This window comes from Chiloscyllium plagiosum, chromosome 2 (genome assembly GCF_004010195.1).
Source record: "Chiloscyllium plagiosum isolate BGI_BamShark_2017 chromosome 2, ASM401019v2, whole genome shotgun sequence".
In the NCBI taxonomy this organism is placed as follows: Eukaryota; Metazoa; Chordata; class Chondrichthyes; order Orectolobiformes; family Hemiscylliidae; genus Chiloscyllium; species Chiloscyllium plagiosum.
The window spans coordinates 130064896-130085963 of NC_057711.1; the positions used below are offsets into that span (position 1 = coordinate 130064896).

The following is a 21068-nucleotide window of genomic DNA, read 5'->3' on the forward strand; positions in this document are numbered from 1 at the left end:
AACACTGTGGGTCGGACAGCATCCATAGAGAGAGAGAGAGCAAGCTAATGTTTTGAGCCTAGATGAGTCTTCATCAGAGCTGATGTGAAGTGTGGAGAGTCAGCATTTATGCTGTAGTGAGGGGGAAGTTGCTTGGGGAGAGAGGCCGCCGACAGTGTAGATTAGATGGTCGGAATGTTAGATTGGCAGAACAATGGTGTGTGTAACTGCCAGACTGGGGAAGGAGAGACAGTCCCACTGGGGTGGGGGGAGGGGAGAGAGGACACGGTGACAAGAATACAACAAGTAAAGCTGAAAGAGGGGGAAGGAATGGGACTTGGTTCACAATCTGAAGGTAATGAACTCAATATTAAGTCCAGAAGGCGATAAAGTGCCCAGTCTGAAGATGAGATGTTCCTTCAGTTTGTGCTGTGATTCATGTAGCTATTTAAAGGCCTTTTTACTGTTGTAATTGTACCTGCATTTACTATTTCTTCTGGCAGTTCATTCTATCCTTGAACCAAAAACGTGAATTTGTTCATTTTGACAGGAGAAATCAAAAAGCAGCACATCGTTTGAATGGAGAGAGATTGTAAAACGTTACGGCTCAGAAGGTTCAGTATATCCTCGTACACAAATCACAAGGTTGCAGGTACAGCAAGTAATTAGAAAGGCAAACATTTCCTACCAGGGCAAATTAAATATAAATGCAGGGACGCATTGCTACAGAAATACAGGACCTTAGTTAGACAATAGTACTGTGTTCATTTCAGGGACAGTTCACAGAATCCTTACACAATGGGAGCAGGCCATCAGACCATTGAGTCTACCCCAGCCCTTGAAAGAGCATCCCACCCATACCCACCCCATCCCTCTAACCCTATTTCCGCCTAGCCTGCACATTATAAGCAATTTAGGATGGCTAATCACCTGACCTGCACATCTTTGGACTGTGGGAAGAAACCAGAGCACCCGGAGAAAACTTACACAGACACAGGGAGAATGTGCAAACTCCACACAGACAGTCACCCGAGGGTTGAATTGAACCGGGATCCCTGATGCTGTCAGGCAAAAGTGCTAACCGCTGAGCCATTCCTAAACACTGGACTGACGTCCAGGGAGGAGGAATGATCAAGTATGTTTGGCTTATGCTCATTAGATTCTGAAGAATTAGATGTGACTTTATTGAAACAGATGTGATTTTGAGGCGCCTAACAGGATGGAGGCAAAGTGGATTTTTAAACTTGTAGGGAGACTGGAACTCGAAGACAAAATATAAACAGCATTGATTTCCTGCTTGAGACTGAGATTAGGAGAATGCTTTTTTCTCTTTGAGAGTTGACTGTCCATGGAATTCTCACACCCAGACAACAGTAGGAGCTGGGACACTGAATGTGTATGAAAGGCTGAGATAGAATGATTCATGATCAGTTGGGGAATCGAGGGCTCTGGGGATAGGGCGGGAAAGTTGGCATGAGGAACATCGGATCAGCCATGATCCTATTGAATGGTGGAGCAGGCTCAAGGGCACGAATGGCCTATTCCTGTCTTATGGAGACAGCTAATGTATATTTGATTCAAATACAAGTTCTTGCAGGATGTGAGGTATGTGTAAAGGAGCTTACAATATAGTTGCCCTGTACTGAAGCACAGTGAGTATTCATTCCACTTTCCTCTCTTTAAAAACATTATACCACGGGGATCTAAGATGGCGGCGATCTGAGAAGATCCCACTGTAGAGCTTCGCATCGCAACAGGAGCAGGACGGTCCTTTAACCCACCCAACCCAGGTCATCAGGATTTCTTGGGGCGTTGGAAAGTACCTGTATTTTCAGCTGTCCAGAAATGCCTAAAAAGGGAGGAGGAGCATCTGAGACCGGGCCTGCAGCTCAGCCTGCAGCAGCCTCGGAGCCGATTACTCTCCAGGACCTGGTGAACCAGCTCTCGAAATCTCGCGAGATGTTGGGGAAACAGATTGAAGAGAAGCTGGCTCCAGTCTCTCTCATGCTGCAGAAGCATGAGCAGCAGCTGGGAGACCTGGAGAAGGGGACGGATGAGGTGGAGCACAGGGTCACGGTGGTGGAAGCTGATGCCAGTTCATCCAAGGATGAGATCCAAGCCCTGAAGACGCAGGTTCGGAATTTGCGTGACCAAGTGGATGATCTTGAAAACAAGGTCAGGAGAAAAAACATTTAGATCATCGGTCTGCCTGAGGGTAAGGAAGGTGAGCGGCCTGCGGAATTTGTTAAAGATTGGCTTCCAAAATTCCTTGACTTGAAGACTAGCATGAGAGGATTGAAGATAGAGAGGGCTCACTGGGTCGCAGCACAGAGGTCAGGTCTGGGTCAACGCCCTCATCCTTTCCTGGTGCGGTTCCATCATTACCAGGATAAGGAGAGAGTCATTACAGATTAGATTACAGATTAGATTAGATTACATTACAGTGTGGAAACAGGCCCTTCGGCCCAACAAGTCCACACCGACCCATCGAAGCGAAACCCACCCATACTCCTACATTTACCCCTTACCTAACACTACGGGCAATTTAGCATGGCCAATTCACCTGACCCTGCACATCTTTGGACTGTGGGAGGAAACCGGAGCACCCGGAGGAAACCCACGCAGACACGGGGAGAACGTGCAAACTCCACACAGTCAGTCGCCTGAGGCGGGAATTGAACCCGGGTCTCTAGCGCTGTGAGGCAGCAGTGCTAACCACTGTGCCACCGTGCCACCCATAATGGAGGCTTCCAGACTCCAGGGGAAGGATTCAAAGGCCCTAATTTACGAGGGGTCTAAGATCATGTTTTTTCAGGACTTTTCAGCAGGCGGTGATCCAGAAACAAAAATCGTATGATGGTGTCAAGAGAAGACTGAAGGAGCTTGGTAGTCAGTACTCCCTGAGATATCCGGCAGTGCTTCAGATCACCTTTTCAAGATCATCCATGCATCTCTTTGACACATCGGAGAAGGCAAGAGACTTTGTGGACAAACTAACCTAATTTAAACAATTGTAGTTTGTATAAATATTGTTGCTTGGGTATGTGTCTATCTTTTCTGTAAAAGAAATGAAGGAAATCAGGTTGGAGCTTTGTTTTCCCCCTTTTTTTCCTCTATTGATAATAATTTGGTTCAAACTATGTCTGGCGGTGGTTAAGATGTACATTTTAAATTTCTAAGTTAGGATATACCAAAGGATGGGTGGGGAATTTATTCCCTTTTTTTATGAAATAATTTTTTTTATTCATATTGATATTCTATGGGGTGTTTATTCTTTTTAGCTTGTGCTTGTGATGCGGCTCTAGCTGGGAGAAGTGAAGGTGGTTGAGATGGTTAGATGCCTATTTATGGACAGTTCGGGACGTAGTGGCCCCCCTCCGGGCAGGGGGCGAGTTCCCCTACTCAGCGCTATTGGCGCTTTATATGTTGGTTTGTTTTCTGGTTTTTGTTTTTTATTTTTAATAATTTTGTATGTTTGTTAAATGTAGTGGTTTTAGTTTATGTGGTTTTTATATTTGGTGGACCATGCGACACTAAGGCTCAGCAATTTGTGGTTGGGGTTCCTCCTCTCTGGAATTTAAATGTAATTGCAGAAGATTATGGCTAATGATTTGATTAAATGGTGTACCTGGAATATCAAGGGAAGTCACTCACCAATTAAGAGGAAGAAGGTACTCTTGAGTCTTAGAAAGGAGAAGGTGGATATTGCTTTGTTACAGGAGACACATTTGGATGACAAGGAGCATCTGAAATTACAGCAGAATGGCTTTGACCGAGTTTATTTTTCATAATTTAATACCAGAAGTAGGAGAGTGGCTATATTGGTAAGGAAAACCTCTCATTGAAATTGTTGGAATGTGTTAAAGGCACATATGGGAGGTTTGTAATTCTTAAAGCCTTGATAAATGGGGAAGAATATGGCATTTTAAATGTTTATTGCCCCCCAGCTCATCCTCTTAAATTCTTGGTAGATTCTTTTTCTAAACTGATAAGTCTCAAGTCTCGGCACATCATTATAGGGGGAGATTTTAACTGCCTCATGGACCCCACAGTAGACAGATTGCCTAAAGGTCCCTCGATACCCTTTGCACAAACTAAACAGTTATTGGGTTTGTGTGGGGAATTAGGGTTCGTGGACGTCTGGAGGTGTCTCCACCCTACAGGTAGGGATTTCATATTTTTCTCCAATCCGCATAGATGTCAGATAGATTGATTTTTTTCTGACCCCTGCGGTAACCCTGGATCTGGTGGTATCCTGTATGATTGGTAATATTGCCATCTCTGATCATGGTCCAGTGTACCTCATGGTTAAAATTAAGGATGTTACAGTGGATTCAAGGTACTGGTGAATGGACCCCTTTATTCTCATGGACAGCAAGTTTTTGGAGTATTTCTCCAGGGAATTTCGGGCATCCCTAGACATCAATATAGGCTCGGTTAATAGCTCATCTATTCTCTGGGAAACTGCCAAAGTTTATGCCAGAGGGTTAGTTATTTCATATTCCACCAGTAGGAAGCGGCAGAAGGGTGAGCAGCAACGTCTCCTTGAAGCACGGTTGAAGGCAGCCGAGAAGCCTATTTTGACAGACCCTCGTTGGTCAAACTACAGAGGATTACGGCACAGCGGTCTGCACTAAATTCCATGCTCACGCAGACGGCAAAGAAGGAGCTGGCTTTCGCAAAGCAAAGTCTATACGAGCATGGTGACAAGCCAGGCAAATACTTAGCATACCTTGCCAGAAAGAGAAGTGCCCCACAAACCATTACAGTGATTAGGGAAGGGTCTGGGAACCTAACATGTGATTCTAAAATGATTAATGTGGCGTTCCAGAGATTCTACTCTAAGCTATATCAGTCTGAGAATTGTGAGGAGAGGCAGGCCAAAATGGAATCCTTTTTTAGAGATCTGAAGCTCCCGGGTGTGACTCCCGAACAACAGTCCTTTCTCAATGCCCCATTATCAGAGCAAGAAGTGCAGGAAGCTGTGAGGCAGCTTCAGAGTGGAAAGGCGCCCGGTCCTGATGGACTTCCCAGTGAATTCCATAAGGAATTTATAAATATACTGTCAGGCCCGATGTTGAATATGTTTAATGATTCATACAGTAATGTTTGTCTCCCACCATCTCTGAGAGAGGCCAATATTTCACTTATCCTTAAAAAAAGGAAGGATCCGGAAGACTGTGCTTCCATACTATTTTTGTACTGTTTTGAATTGCATTGTTTTGTATTTGTTGTAATATTTAAAAATCTATTTTTTCTTAATAAAAATATATTATGAAAAAAATTACACCACAAGTTGCTGATTGATTATTTTTAAAAATGCAGTTAGATGTTTCTGTAAACATAGTTTCCAAATTTTTCAAGATGAAATACATCTTAAAAATACTAAGAAAGCAGTTTTCCACATCATGAAGGCTTACCTGTGTCTTCACCATTTCCTTTCTTCAAACTGACGTGAATGTAAAAGTCAGTATGTTAACTCCATCCCTTTCTTGGCATGAGCATCGCCTCATATCAGAAATCAATTTCTTCAAACCTTCAATTCTTAAATCAGAGGTTTAAAAAGGACAAAGGGTCTTGATATTGAGGTCTGCACTCACCCCTCCAAAAAAATACTATGTAACCGTAAGTAATTTCTACAACACTTGTGTGAAATAGTGGGCTGTTCTTACTCACAACTGAACAGATGTGCTGTATTTGTTTCTGAATTGGTACAATACAAATATTGTTCAATACAAGCTAAAACTATAATTGGCATGTCTCACAGGGTAAATTAATGCTAGCAGTAATTTATGGTTTACTTCAACACATGTATTCAGCTGATGGTTGGTTTCCAGTACTTTCAAGATGAGTGGAAAATAAATGGAATTTTAAACAATACTTGGCAATTAAACAGAGCAACACAATTCCAGCTCTCACTGAGCAGACAAGGTCACTGATTGAATCGGACCTGAAACGTTAGCTTGATCTCTCTCTCTCCATGGATGTTGCTTGACCTGCTGTGATCTCCAGTATTTGTTGTTTTCAGTACAAGGTCACTGACTTTGCAGCTAACATTCTAGACTCAACTACTGATGAGTGCTAGTTTTCAGGTACATGAGCTTGGATTACACACTGACTTGGTAGAATGCTTTACAGAATTTCATGTGTTCAATGCATTGTTAATGCTCAATTATACAGTTGTGTACATTTTGTTCACTGTAACATAGTTAAAAATTAATTTTGTAGTGGAGTGAAATAAAATGTAAAATGGACAAAGCCAACTGAGCAGCCTTTCAAAAGGGAGCAAAGCCAATTCTTCAATGACTTCATCTTGCAAACACTTGCAGAGACTAGCCCAAACTTCATGTTATTAATGTATAAGATGCCAATAAATTCCATAATGCCAAAAGGCTTTCTCTGTGCACTATGTATAATAAAATCATAAATAGGTTTATTTTCAAGATTCTGAAAGTAATCTTCACCCAATAACTTAATTTCATACTCAATACTTGTTTTAATTTAACCATTTACATTTATACATTGCAATAAAAGTTTTCATTTGTTATAAAGTTTATATTTTCATCTTGCAAACTAAAATGCATGCTTTGTCACATTTGGAAAGGTCACTGTGAGATGTGAATTAAGAACATTTGAGGCAATGTTCCAGTGAACCAATTTAGTGGATCAGAGAATGGGAGGATATGGGTTTGAGGATTTCAACATTGCAAGATTCCATTATTAACTGAGGTAAGACCATAAGAAACAGGAACAGGAGGAGGCCATTCAGTCCCTCGAACCTACTCCATCATTCAATAGGATCATGGCTGATCCAACATTCCTTACATCCACTTTTCCCGTAACTCTTGATGACGGATAGATTTTTTTGAGAGGATAAATTTTCTGATCATGAATGGGGAACGTGAACATGATCAGTTCCATGCCCTCAATAGAAATTATATTTATGAGGATGAGCCTTTGATTGATGTAGAAATGGAGTTACAATTAGCAGCTGCAGAGCAAGGATAGAGATAGAATATTTAGAGTGTAATCCTAATAACAACAAATATGTAAAGGCCCATCAGATAGACTTCTAACCACAGTACTGTTGGATACTTGTCAGTGCGGGGACATATAACTGCTAATGTCAAAGCGATAATGATGGCCAGAAGGACAGCAATGCCTTACCTGGCTCTACCTCCTTCTTGAAGGAGAAAGGGGAACTGTGCAGAAGAGGGCCCAAGTGGAGAAGGTTATAATTCCTATTAGTCAATTAAGCAATGGAAATAGCCAGGAACACTCACTGGGAGGAAGTCAGCCTGGTGAACTGGACAGTCAGGATGCAGGTGGTGATCAGAGCACTGCCCGTAATGAGTGGGAGCAGGCATCCACCTTGTCTCACTGAATGCCAAGCCAAGCATTGGTTTTCCATTGGGTAGCCTCAGCAATGTGTAGATTTCTGCTCTCCAAGTCGAGTTGTCATGATCTCTTCATAAATTTCTGGGAGGTGCATCCATCCATGTGTAGAGACCCTCATTGTCCCAAGACAGCAAGGAACAGAAAAAGCACTACCACACCTCACAAGTGCACCATTGAACATTCCATATATTCCAGATGAGACTTTGATTGATGTAGAAATTGATTTACAATTAGCAGCTGCAAAGCAAGGATAGAGATAGAATATTTAGCGTGTAATCCTAATAGATGGGGTGCCCCTGGGTGATAAACATATCATCAGGGCAAAGGAGCAGCTGACAAAGTAGGAGATTAGGAGAAAGTGAGGACAGCAGATGTTGGAGATCAGATTCAAGAATGTGGTGCTGGTAAAGCACAGCAGGTCAGGCAGCATCCAAGAAGCAGGAGAGTTGATGTTGCGGGTATAATCCCTTCATCAGAAGTAGGAGGCATACCCTGCCCAGGTGCAGGAACTAATGGGGTCAATACAAATGAGGGTCTACCTGGAACAGAAGCAGACAATGTGTTCCGTCATATCCGAAATCTCTAAGGCAGTACAGGCTTATGAGAACATTAGAACATTACAGCGCAGTACAGGCCCTTCGGCCCTCGATGTAAATGAGCGAGAATGAGGGAGTCTGTCCAGCTCTTGTTCACCCCTGTGACTGACAGATGCAAGAACTTGGGCTCTTCTATGGCTCATAGCAGGTTATACAGTCATACTGAAACCATACTCAAGGTGTGCTGGACCAGTCAGTGGCTCTGGTGGTACAGAGAGTTTTGAAGAAAGTCCCAGATCCTCTATTGGTGCTCCCCTCTAGATATTCTGAAAAGGGTTAAGTGTGTAACTCATGTGACTCATGACCTCTCCAGATCTCCCTCCGTCAGGCTCTTAATGAGCTCTCCGAGCATCAATCTGGAGGATGTTGTGGGATCTGAATCCCACCTGAATGAAAATAGCCAGTGATGGGGAATGAAATTGAGAAACCAGTGTGCCGACCAGAGCTGGTACTTTTCAGACCCATCCACTGCTGGCAGCATCTGAAACCTTGACCCACCAAGGGCCAGTCTGTCCTGGGCCTTCTCACAAATATCCTCATCTACTTCCTCCTACCACATCGCTACACAGCAGCATTTGTTGATTAGATTCCCTACAGTATGGAAAGAGGCCATTCAGCCCAACAAGTCCACAGCGACCCTCTGAAGAGTAACCCACCCAGACGCATTCCCCAACATTTACTCCTGACTAATGCACCTAACACTATGGGCAATTTAGCATGGCTAGTTCATCTGGCCTGCAGCAGAAAATCAGAGCACCCGGAGGAAACCCACGCAGACACGGGGAGAATGTGCAAACTCCAGACAGACAGTCACCTGAGGCAAAAATTGAATCCGGGTCCCTGGCGCTGTGAGGCAATGTACATTTGTAGATGTACATCCCAAAGATGCCCTCTTTTATAGAAGGAGAATCTGATTTCTAGTTTTTTTTCAGTTTGCAGAAAACGAAAGGAGTTAAATTTGAATGATTTCCGAGCGGGTATATGTGTGAATTCTCTGTATTACAGATTGATCCAACCCATATTTCACTGACCATTCTTGCAGGATTGCTCAGAATTTTATTTTTGAAATTGATGGCCAAATCTTTATTGTAAAATGCATCTTTAAAAGATTAGTAAATTTCATCAAGAGGAATGCTTTTCATACCTTCTCTTTGACACAAATCGTTTCCTCATAAAAGCTTGCAGACTTTATCTTGTTTCTCATGACCTCTAGTCGCTCTTCCAGCCACATGACCTGCTCACTGAGCTGCAGTCTGCATTCTTCCACTTCAACCAGCTGCAATATAAACAGCAAATAAACACAAGCGTTAGATTATCTTTCTGGTCGAAGAACTCCATGTTCTAGAATTATCTGATTTCATTTGCATTAATAAGGATTCCAGTCAAAGATTGTCACAGCCTATCTGTGGCCGTTTATGTGGAATGAGTTAAGACGCGATGTCTGCCGTATATGGCTTTGCCATAATGTAGGTTTTTATTCCCATCTCAAGTCATAAGTCTCTGCTAAATGTCGAGGTTACTTTAGCGAATTGACAATAATTCCTGAACGGTTACTATGAAATATGATGTCCAAATCAATGCTGAAAGCGGATTTAATCACCTGTTGCAACAAAAAGTTATTATCCAGGACCAGCTTACACAAATGACAGCACCTACCTTTTTGTTATGGAGCCCGAGGTAATCAGAAATCCATTCTAACCAAACTTTCCAAGTAATCAGAGGCAAGGCAGGCAGCAGTAGATACATCCACTCACTGTAAGGATGTGTGCAGGTGCAGCAGGCAGTAGAAAAGCTAAACTGATGTGGGTCTTCAAAGCATGAAGGTTTGAGAACAGGAATAAGGATGTCTTGCTGCAAGTGTGCAAGGCAATGATGAGGTCACACTTGGAATACTATGTAGTTTGGGTCTCCCTATCTGAGGAAGGATGTTCTTGCTCTATAGGGAGCGTAGAGAAGGTTTACCAGACTGATTCCTGGGATGGGACGACAGATGTATGTGAAGAGGTTGAATCACATAGGAGGATGGTGAGCCTGTGGAATTCACTACCACAGGAAGTGGTTGAGGCCAAAACATTGTGTTTTCACAAAGGAGGTAGACATTAGCTCCTGTAGCTAAAGGCACCAGGCGATATGGGGGGAGGACAGGATTCGGATATTGAGCGCAATTATCATACTGAATAGTGGAGCAGGCTCAAGGAGTCATGTGGCCCACTCTGGTTCCTAGTTTCAATATTTCTTAATCTTCCTAAATAGTCAAATTGACAAATCTTTACTGAAACATACAGACCCTCAACCAGCAAGGAGAGTTAGAGCAGTCAATTCATATCAAGAACACAAGACTAAATGAATAGGAAAGAAAGATGGTATCAAAATAGATTTAAAAAGTCAGAAAAGAAAACTTTTATATTTCTTTTCATAGTTTAAGGCAGTTATTAAAAACTAATTGAATGAAACTTCACGCTTAGAAAATGTTAGTTTTCTTGGCCAGAGAGTTGTTCAGGAGGAATTAAAATTTCTTCTTCATTTTTATATCCGAATCTGCTCTTTGCTAATTATTGCCTGAACTATAAGAATGCTGAATGGAGACGGCCAAGCTTAAATGAGACTGTCTGCAGAAACTCTCGTCACTGGGACAGGGCTCCTCACCACGACAGGGCTCTGCACTGGGACAGGGCTCCACACGTGGACAGGGCTCCACGCTGGGACACGGCTCCACACTGGGACAGGGCTCCACACTGGGACAAGGCTCCACACTGGGACACGGCTCCACACTGGGACAAGGCTCCACACTGGGACAGGGCTCCACACTGGGACACGGCTCCACACTGGGACAAGGCTCCACACTGTGACAGGGCTCCACACTGGGACACGGCTCCACACTGGGACACGGCTCTACACTGGGACACGGCTCCTCACCACGACAGGGCTCCACACTGGGACACGGCTCCACACTGTGACAGGGCTCCACACTGGGACACGGCTCCACACTGGGACACGGCTCCACACTGGGACACGGCTCCACACTGGGACACGGCTCCACACTGGGACAGGGCTCCTCACCACGACAGGGCACCGCACTGGGACACGGCTCCGCACTGGGACACGGCTCCACACTGGGACACGGCTCCGCACTGGGACAGGGCTCCTCACTGGGACAGGGCTCCACACTGGGACAGGGCTCCTCACTGGAACAAGGCTCCGCACTAGGACACGGCTCCGCACTGGGACAGGCCTCCTCACTGGGACAGGGCTCCTCACTGGGACATGGCTCCGCACTGGGACAGGGCTCCGCATTGGGACAGGGCTCCTCACTGGGACACGGCTCCGCACTGGGACAGGGCTCCTCATTGGGACAGGGCTCCTCACTGGGACACGGCTCCGTACTGGGACAGGGCTCCGCACTGGGACAGGGCTCCTCACTGGGACATGGCTCTGCACTGGGACAGGGCACCTCACTGGGACAGGGCTCCGCACTGGGACAGGGCTCCTCACTGGGACACGGCTCCGCACTGGGACAGGGCCCCTCACTGGGACACGGCTCCGCACTGGGACAAGGCTCCGCACTGGGACAGGGCTCCGTACTGGGACAGGGCTCCACACTGGGACAGGGCTCCTCATTGGGACAGTGCTCCTCACTGGGACAGTTCTCCTCACTGGGACAGGGCTCCACACTGGGACAGGGCTCCTCATTGGGACAGGGCTCCTCACTGGGACACGGCTCCTTACTGGGACAGGGCTCCTCACTGGGACAGGGCTCCTCACCACGACAGGGCTCTACACTGGGACAGGGCTCCTCACTGGGACAGGGCTCCTCACTGGGACAGGACCTTCACACTGAGACAGGGCTCCGCACTGGGACAGGGCTCCTCACTGGGACAGGTCTCCGTACTGGGACAGGGCTCCACACTAGGACACGGCTCCACACTGGGACAGGGCGCCTCACTGGGACAGGGCTCTGTACTGGGACAGGGCTCCTCACTGGGACACAGCTCCGCACTGGGACAGGGCTCCTCACTGGGACAGGGCTCCTCACTGGAACAGGGCTCCGCACTGGGACAGGGCTCCTCACTGGGACAGGGCTCCACACTGGGACAGGGCTCCTCACTGGGACATGGCTCCGCACTGGAACAGGGCTCCTCACTGGAACAGGGCTCATCACTGGGACAGGGCTCCACACTGGGATGGGGCTCCTCACTGGGACAGGGCTCATCACTGGGTCAGGGCTCATCACTGGGACAGGGCTCATCACTGGGACAGGGCTCCTCACTGGGACAGGCTCCACACTGGGACAGGGCTCCGTACTGGGACAGGGCTCCGCACTGGGACAGGGCTCCACACTGGGACACGGCTCCGTACTGGGACACGGCTCCGCACTTGGACAGGGCTCCTCACTGGGACATGGCTCCGCACTGGGACAGGGCTCCGCACTGGGACAGGGCTCCTCACTGGGACATGGCTCTGCATTGGGACAGGGCACCTCACTGGGACAAAGCTCCGCACTGGGACAGGGCTCCTCACTGGGACACGGCTCCGCACTGGGACAGGGCGCCTCACTGGGACAGGGCTCCTCATTGGGACAGGGCTCCTCATTGGGACAGGGCTCCTCACTGGGACACGGCTCCGTACTGGGACACGGCTCCGCACTGGGACAGGACTCCTCATTGGGACAGGGCTCCTCACTGGGACAGGGCTCCGTACTGGGACAGGGCTCCTCACTGGGACAGGGCTCCTCACTGGGTCAGGGCTCATCACTGGGACAGGGGTCATCACTGGGACAGGGCTCCACACTGGGACAGGGCTCCTCACTGGGACAGGGCTCATCACTGGGACAGGGCTCATCACTGGGTCAGGGCTCATCACTGGGACAGGGCTCATCACTGGGACAGGGCTCCACACTGGGACAGGGCTCCTCACTGGGACAGGGCTCCTCACTGAGACAAGAACTCCGCACTAGGACAAGACCTGGAACCTCCACCCAGCAGGCAAGTTCGGGTCGGATTGGTCAGCTGGGACCTGTTCCTCATTCAACAGGAGACACCAGGCTGGGGTGGAGGCAGATCAGCTGAGCTCAGCCCATCTACTCCGCCGCCATCTTGGAAAAACATAGTATAGGGAAAACTGATTCCATATCTCCTACATTTGGCTGTGCTGGGTTAGTACGAGTGGGTATGCACTGTATATTGGAGAAACAAAATGCAGACTGGGACAGCCGCTTTGCAGAACACCTACATTCTGTTCACAACAATGACCATGAGCTTCCAGTTGCTGTTACTTTATCACACTACCGTGTTCCCTGGCCAATATCTCTATCTCAGTCTTGTTGCAGTGTTCCAGCGAAGCTCAGCACAAATTAAGATCAGCACCTCATTTTATGCTGAGGGACCCTGCTGCCTTTAGAACTCAATATTGAGTTAAATAATTATAGTACCTTTCATTACATTCTATGTCCTTTACCCACACCCAGTCATAACATGGACTGCTTTCAGCACAACCAGCTCATTTTCACTCACTAATGGCCATTATTATCAGTTTTTCTTTCTCCCTCGCCTCACCATTATCCAAATCCCTGTCCCTAACTACTGCTTTCTCTCTTACGGGGCTCCATCCCCACCAATCGCACTCTCCAGTCACATATCCACCCTTCACTCTCAACAATGTTACCAGTGGTGGGGAAGGCAATGGATGATCCACACTTCATCTCACTGCCACTGGGATTGAGCCAGCAGTGGGAGAGACCCAGGCCAATGGCAGCCCAGCAGCTCCCATTGCATGGGTCTGCAGAGTGCACCTGGAGGTCTCTCCTCCATTGGGTCATTGGGTCCATCTGCCAAGTTCTGCCCCAGCCCTGCCCAAGATCTGCTCCTACCACTGCACTCCACCGCCCCCCCCCCCCCCAACCCCCAACAAATGCTGGAGATTACAGTGAGTCAGTGTTGTCTCTCCATGGATGTTGTCTGACCCACTGTGATTTCCAGCATTTGTTGTTTTCAATACAGATTCTAGCCTCTGCAGTGATTTGTTCACCGTATAAATTGTTGGTTCCTTTTAAATTTGGCATTCTTGCATCTGTCCTAATCAGTGCAAAGTAAGAAACTTCACCATCAATCTTATAGTTCTGAATCCATCAACAGCCTTAGTGGTTATCGCAAGGTAGCTCATGAGTATTTGTGGAAAGTAGTCAATTATGATACCCATACACCTCAGCATTCCTGTGGATCATTTTGGTAGCTTTAATTATTATTATTACTTCAAAGAATCGAAATCTCTGGAGGCAAGAGAAAATCTCTTTATATACTAATTTTAAGATAATTCTGCCCTCACTAAGTTTACAGTGAGTCAGTGCTGTTAGTTTACTGGAAATTACAGTGAGTCAGTACTGTCTCTCCATAATGCTGTCTGACCCACTGTGATCTCCAGCATTTGTTGTTTGTACAACAATGTGTACTGTAGGACAACATAGGAAACTAGGAACAGGAGTAGGTCATTCGGACCCCCAAGCCTATTCCACCATTCTATGAGATTATGGCTGATTTACGTGCCAAGAAGATGCTGATTGACTGGCAAGTCAATTCTTCTTGCTCAAGGTATTGTGTCTTGTTGGTTTCCTCACCACTTACCATAGGCCTCATTTGTCAGATTTTTAAAAATTGTCTATGGGATGTTGACTGGGCCAGCATTTACTGCCCCTCCTTAACTGCCGGAGAACATGGTGGTAAGCTGTCTCTTAAACTGCTGGAGTTATTGCAGTGTAAGAATACCCATATTATTTTTGGAAGAAAAGTTCAGAGATTTTGACACAGCGGCACTGAAGGGACAGTGATATATTTCCAAGTGAGGATGGTGTGAGGCTTGGAAGGAAACATTCAGGTGGGAGTGTTCTCATGTGTCCACTGCCTCTGCGCATTTTATATATTAATGATCTGGATGAAGGGACTGGGGGGCATTCTGGTGAAGTTTGCCAAGGATACGAAGTTAGGCGGACAGGCAGGTAGCTCTGAGGGGGTGGGGAGGCTGCAGAAAGATTTAGACAGTTTAGGAGAGTGGTCCAGAAAATGGCTGATGAAACTCAACGTGAGCAAATGCGATGTCTTGCACTTTGGAAAAAAGAATACAGGCATGGACTATTTTCTAAACGGTGAGAAAATTCATAAAGCCAAAGTACAAAGGGATCTGGGAGTGCTAGTCTAGTATTCTCTAAAGGTTGACATGCAGGTTGAGTCTGTAGTTAAGAAAGCAAATGTAATGTTATTATGGTTCTGTCGCCGAGCTGGGAATTTGTGTTGCAGACGTTTCGTCCCCTGTCTAGGTGACATCCTCAGTGCTTGGGAGCCACCTGTGAAGCGCTTCAGTGATGTTTCCTCCGGCATTTATCGTGATTTGTATCTGCCGCTTCCGGTTGTCGGTTCCAGCTGTCCGCTGCAGTGGCCGGTATATTGGGTCCAGGTCGATGTGCTTATTGATTGAATCTGTGGATGAATGCCATGCCTCTAGGAATTCCCTGGCTGTTCTCTGTTTGGCTTGTCCTATAATAGTAGTGTTGTCCCAGTCGAACTCATGTTACTTGTCATCTGAGTGTGTGGCTAGTCTTTAACGGAATGAGGACATGCCACAACCCAAAGGACTAGCCACACTACCATACATCAAAAACATTTCTGAACTGACAGCCAGACTACTGCGACCACTAGGGCTCATAACAGCACACAAACCAACAGCCACTCTCAGACAACAACTCACCAGGACGAAGGACCCGATACCCAGCAAAACCAATGTAGTGTACAAACTCCCATGCAAGGACTGCACAAAATACTACATAAGACTAACAGGAAGACAGCTAACGATCCGCATCCATGAACACCAACTAGCCACGAAACGACATGACCAGCTATCCTTAGTAGCCACACACTCAGATGACAAGCAACATGACCTGGACCCAATATACCGGCCACTGCAGCGGACAGCTGGAACTGACAACCGGAAGCGGCAGAGACAAACCACTATAAATGTCGGGGGAAACATCACAGAAGCGCTTCACAGGAGGCTCCCAAGTACTGAGGATGTCACCTAGACAGGGGACGAAACATCTGCAACACAAATTCCCAGCTCGGCGAACAGAACCACAACAACAAGCACCCGAGCTACAAATCTTCTCCCAAACTTTGAAATGTAATGTTATCATTTATCTCAAGAGGGTTGGAATGTAAAAGCAGCAATTTGCTACTGAGACTTTATAAAGCTCTGATTGGGCCCCATTTAGAATACTGTGTCCAGGTTTGGGCCCCATACCTCAGGAAGATCATACTGGCACTGGAGCGTGTCCAGCGGAGATTCACATGGATGATTCCTGGAATGGTAGCCTAACATACGATGAATGGCTGAGGATTGTGGGATTAAAATCATTAGAGTTTAGAAAGTTGAGGGGAGATCTAATAGAAACTTACAAGATAATGCATGGCTTAGAAAGGGTGGATGCTGGGAAGTTGTTTCTGTCAGGCGGGGAAGCGAGGACCTGTGGGCATAGCCTTAGAATTAGAGGGGGTCAATTTAGAGCGGAAATTAGGAGACATTTCTTCAGCCAGAGAGTGGTGGGCCTGTGGAATTCTTTCCACGGAGCACACTGGAGGCTGGGACATTAAATGTCTTCAAGGCAGAGATTGATAAATTCTTGATCTTACAAGGAATTAAGGGCTACAGGGAGAGTGTGGGTAAGTGGAATTGAAATGCCCATCAGCCATGATTGAATGGTGGAGTGGACTCGATGGGCTGAATGGTTTTACTTCCACTCCTATGTCTTATGTCCTTCTACATTGTAATGATTATGGGTGTGTAAGGCATGAAAGGAGGAGATTTGGTGAGTTACTGCAACGTTTTTTGTAGATGGAATGTCTCTATTCATCTGTCGTAAAAGGAATGAACCTTGAAGTTGGTGAATGGGAAGCCAATCAAGGAATTTGCATTGTCCTGGGAGGTGTGAAGCCTATTACTGAGCATGGCTTTGATCATGAAAAAATCTGAGACAATTTTAGAAGACACTCAAGAGTCAGTCACATTGCTGCAGGAATCACCTGTGGCCAGGTGAGAAAAGATGGCAGATCTGCTTCTCAGGAGGACATGAGTGACATAGATAATTAATTTTGAAAATATTTCATGACTTTGGATATTGCAGAAAATACAGCATTTGTTGGCCATTCCTAACAGTCTGTGAGAAGGTGATGGTGAGTTGTCCTCAGGACCTGCTACAGGTGCAATTGATACAGGTAGACCCAGAGAATTGGGGAGGTGCATAATTTTTATCCAATGACAGTAAGAAGCAACAATAGTATTTTACATTAGGATGATGTATAACTTGGACGTGAACTCTTTTCTAGCTCACTCAGCCCTCTTTCCACCGATCTTGTCAGTATCAATATGGCTGCTCATCCTCCCTTTTCAAAGAACTCTACAGATGCATAGCGGTATCTTTGACCTTAACAGCAAGGAGGCAACACGCCATCCTGGATTTCCATCAGCAACCACAAAAACACCTGCTTGTTCCTCTAATTCCAGGATTCCCTATCACTATCAGGACTCCCGATCTTCCTCCTGGTGCCCAACAGCAGTGTCATCCATAGTTGCTATGAATCAGGCAATGATTACACACCCCAGAGATACTGTCAATCACCAATATTCAAAATATAATATTTGTTAGAGAGTGAAATGCACTCAGAGGACCCCTACACACAATGCTTATTTCTTGAAAGTCTGATAGTCACATATATAATTTTATGATGCACACCTCATGGTATTAATCATGAAACTGAATATTCTTTGGTAAAATTAGGCAAATGATCTGCAAAGTATAGCGACTTCATGAAATTCCTGGTAAGGTTAAAGGCTGGACCTCATTGTTACAAACTTAACTGTACTGAAATGTACTGAATTGTAATATAGAGAGTATTTATTCATTCAAACAACTTGCTGGCTGAACTTCTGTATCAATAATGATGTGTCCTACGCACATGCCTTTTTATTTTCAGAAGTTTACGCCCAAAATATTTGAGATTTCAGAAATGCAAACATTGATATTGTTAATAAATTCTCGAGTGAATGACTGGTATAATTATAATTTAACAAATGAGATTAGTTGGTGAAGCAGATTAGAGCACACTGTCCTTTTATTTCTAGGACTTGACTTTTAAGTTCAGACCGCACTGATAGATTAAAAGCCCAGTCTGACAATTAGCAAAAAGAAATTGAAGTTAGAGAAATCTGTGCAGTTTTAACGTGGTTTCTAGTTGGTGAAACATCAACTGATCAAACATTATCACTAACTTTGGTAGTGTCTGTCAGGGAGATCACAAGGAAGTCTGATGTACAAAGTGAAAGCAACATGTGAATAAAAGCACGTTTGAGGAAGCAGTAAGGAAGAAGCTGACTTTAACCCATTGTAAAACATCTATTCAAACTACATACAATGGCCCTTCAAGGCACTCATCCCTCATCATGCTTTCTAAAAGTTCATTACATGTGAAGTTGTTCTTTGGTACATTAGCGCTAAATTTGTTCTTTATTAATTTGAGCCTTGTTAACATCATAACATAGTTTAAAATACTGTTCCATATTTGCCTTCCCTACTTGAATATTTGAACATTGTCCCTGAGAGTGTTGTCACAATATGTGCCTTTAAGAGAGATTTGGTCTATGCTGGTTCTCTTGCTGAGAGGTGTTGCCACAGTGTTGTTGGAATGCCTGCTTCAGAAGCAATGGGTAAACAGCTTTCAGCTCCCAGAGTATTTTTTCTTAAAATTAGACAAAAGAAACATGGAGTCAGGCTCACACTGACCCAGATTTTAGTTTTGCTTTCAAGTTGGAGTTGGAGCTAGCTGTTGAAGCTGATAGATGCAGCTCTCTCTCTCTCTCTCTCGCTGCTGCAGCAAAAAAACTTGATTAGATTAGATTAGATTACATTACAGTGTGGAAACAGGCCCTTCGGCCCAACAAGTCCACACCGACCCGCTAGCTGTTGAAGCTGATAGATGCAGCTCTCTCTCTCTCTCTCTCGCTGCTGCAGAAAAAAACTTGAGTTCTCTCTCTCTGCTGCTAGATTGTTTATTTCAGTGTTCCTTTCTCCTGTACTAGGGATAATGTGTGAGAAAATCTGTATTGTTGAACTTGCCTTTGCCAAGGGTGTGTTTATGGGATGCTGCTATATTGGAACAGTTGATGATTAGTAGTTAAATAATGTATTCTTTTGTTAAGTAATTCAATAGAGTTAAAGTCATGTCAATTCTTTTCTCTATGTTTACGTTTTAACTGTGGTGTAAGAATAAAATGTGTTGCTTAAAGCTTAATAGTTAGATCAATTGAATCACATCTGGAACAAAGCCCTTATTCTTGCCTTTGAATAAGATATAAGTTAGGGTCTAGCAATTTCCTTGAAATATTTTAAGGGAGTTTGGTCTGGTCCATAACAGTGTCTTTTCAAGACTTAAATGCTTAGGTTTCTCTGTTTTCTGACAGTGGGGTATTTTTAATATATGATATTTGATATCACTGTGGGAGTGATACAGAGAGGGGATTTTCAGTGATCTTGCGCATGAATCATGCGACATTTGTACTTGAGACAGCAAGTACTTAAGAAGGCTAAAGGAAGGTATTCTTCCTTATGAGAGGAATTGAACATAAAAATAAGGATATTACTTCTTCAGTTATACAGGACATTGCTAAAACCATACCTCAAATATTATTTTGATCTTTTTATTTAAGAAAGATTGTAAATGCATTGGAGGCAGTTCAGAGGATGTTTCCTTGGTTAATACCTGAAATAAGCAACAAAATGGCTGGAGAAAACTCAGCAGGTCTGGGAAGAGGAAGCAGAGTTAACATTTTAAGTCCATTGACCCTTCTTCAGAACTCAGAAAGCAGGTGTCTTGTGAGAATGGGTGGGGCACACAAGGGGGTTATTTCCACTGAAGTTGAGACGAGTGGTGAGCCACTTGACTAAAGTATGTAAGATCCTGAACAGTCTCGACATCTCAGAAATGGAAAGATTATTTCCTTTTGCGGGTTGAGAGTGTGGTGCTGGAAAAGCACAGCAGGTCAGACAGCATCCGAGGAGCAGGAGAATCGACGTTTCAGGCATAAGCCTTTCATCAGTAATCTTTCCTCTTGTGGGCTCAAGAAAATGTATTTTGTAGTTTTAAAAAGAAATGGTCACCCTTTTGGGACAAAGATGAGACTTTTTTTCTGTTTTGGTGGGGGGGGGGCTGATTATACAACTTCGGAGCTGCCTGAGAAGGGCATGGAGGAGAAACCATTTAATGTTTTCCAGGTAGAGGCAGATTGTTGTTAGGCGGGGAATTAAAGGGTTATCACGGCTAGGAGGGCATTCAAAACACAAACAGATCAGCTAGGATTTTACTAAATGCTGCAGCAAGCTCAAGGGGCCGAATGGCCTCTGTCTGCTCTAACTCTTATATTTGTATTGTGAATTCAGCAGGAATCCTCCCACCTTGGTTTGCTTTTCCCTGGAATCAGATTGGATGTTTAACTCTGCCTCAGTTTCACTATTTGGATCTGTCAAAAATATAATCTAGGGATCAATGTGGTGGCTGTTCCCTGAATCCGTTTCTGAGCTCGAACACCTCACTTGCATCTTGTCAAGGTGTATGAGTCCGTTTAAACAGCTGAAGTGCTAGCTTGTCTGAACACTATCATTTTGGCTATAGTTTGGCAATCTCTCTGTCTGCTTATTTCCACTGTGCAATAATTAGCATGATGAGTGTCTGGTGAACTCAAATCTGAGATCAGTTATTTACAAGTATTTGTTTTTCTGTTGGAATTCAGTGCATGAGTCAGGGCAGGTGGGGATGGTAAGAATCTGTAATTCAGGAGCCAATCCTATAGAGCTCAGAGGAATATTCCTGGCCCTGGAATGGTTCTGCAGTCTTTACCCTCCTGGCAAAGTGCATTTATTCAGTTGAATTCTTAGTCACTCAAATTTCAACTGGAAGTGACTTTAAATCATGATTGAAGTTTGCTCAGCATTACCATCTCTGGACTTGGCTGTATATTAAAAGGTCCTCACCCCAGGTGGAGCATGCAGTCTGGCGAAGTTAT

At 45.1% G+C, this 21068-nt stretch overlaps 1 protein-coding gene across 4 annotated transcripts in view; it reads right to left on the reverse strand.

Moving 5' to 3' along the window:
- LOC122563891 (coiled-coil domain-containing protein 192-like) overlaps nt 1-21068 on the reverse strand; it is a 121816-nt gene that overhangs the window by 35930 nt on the left and 64818 nt on the right. For all 4 annotated transcript variants that reach the window (XR_006315769.1, XM_043718125.1, XM_043718115.1 and 1 more), the window contains one exon: nt 9118-9249. Coding sequence is in view for 3 of the 4 variants with exons in the window: in XM_043718125.1 (XP_043574060.1) it covers nt 9118-9249 (132 nt within the window). In the remaining variant the exon portion in view is untranslated. The remainder of the gene's footprint in view (nt 1-9117; nt 9250-21068) is intronic.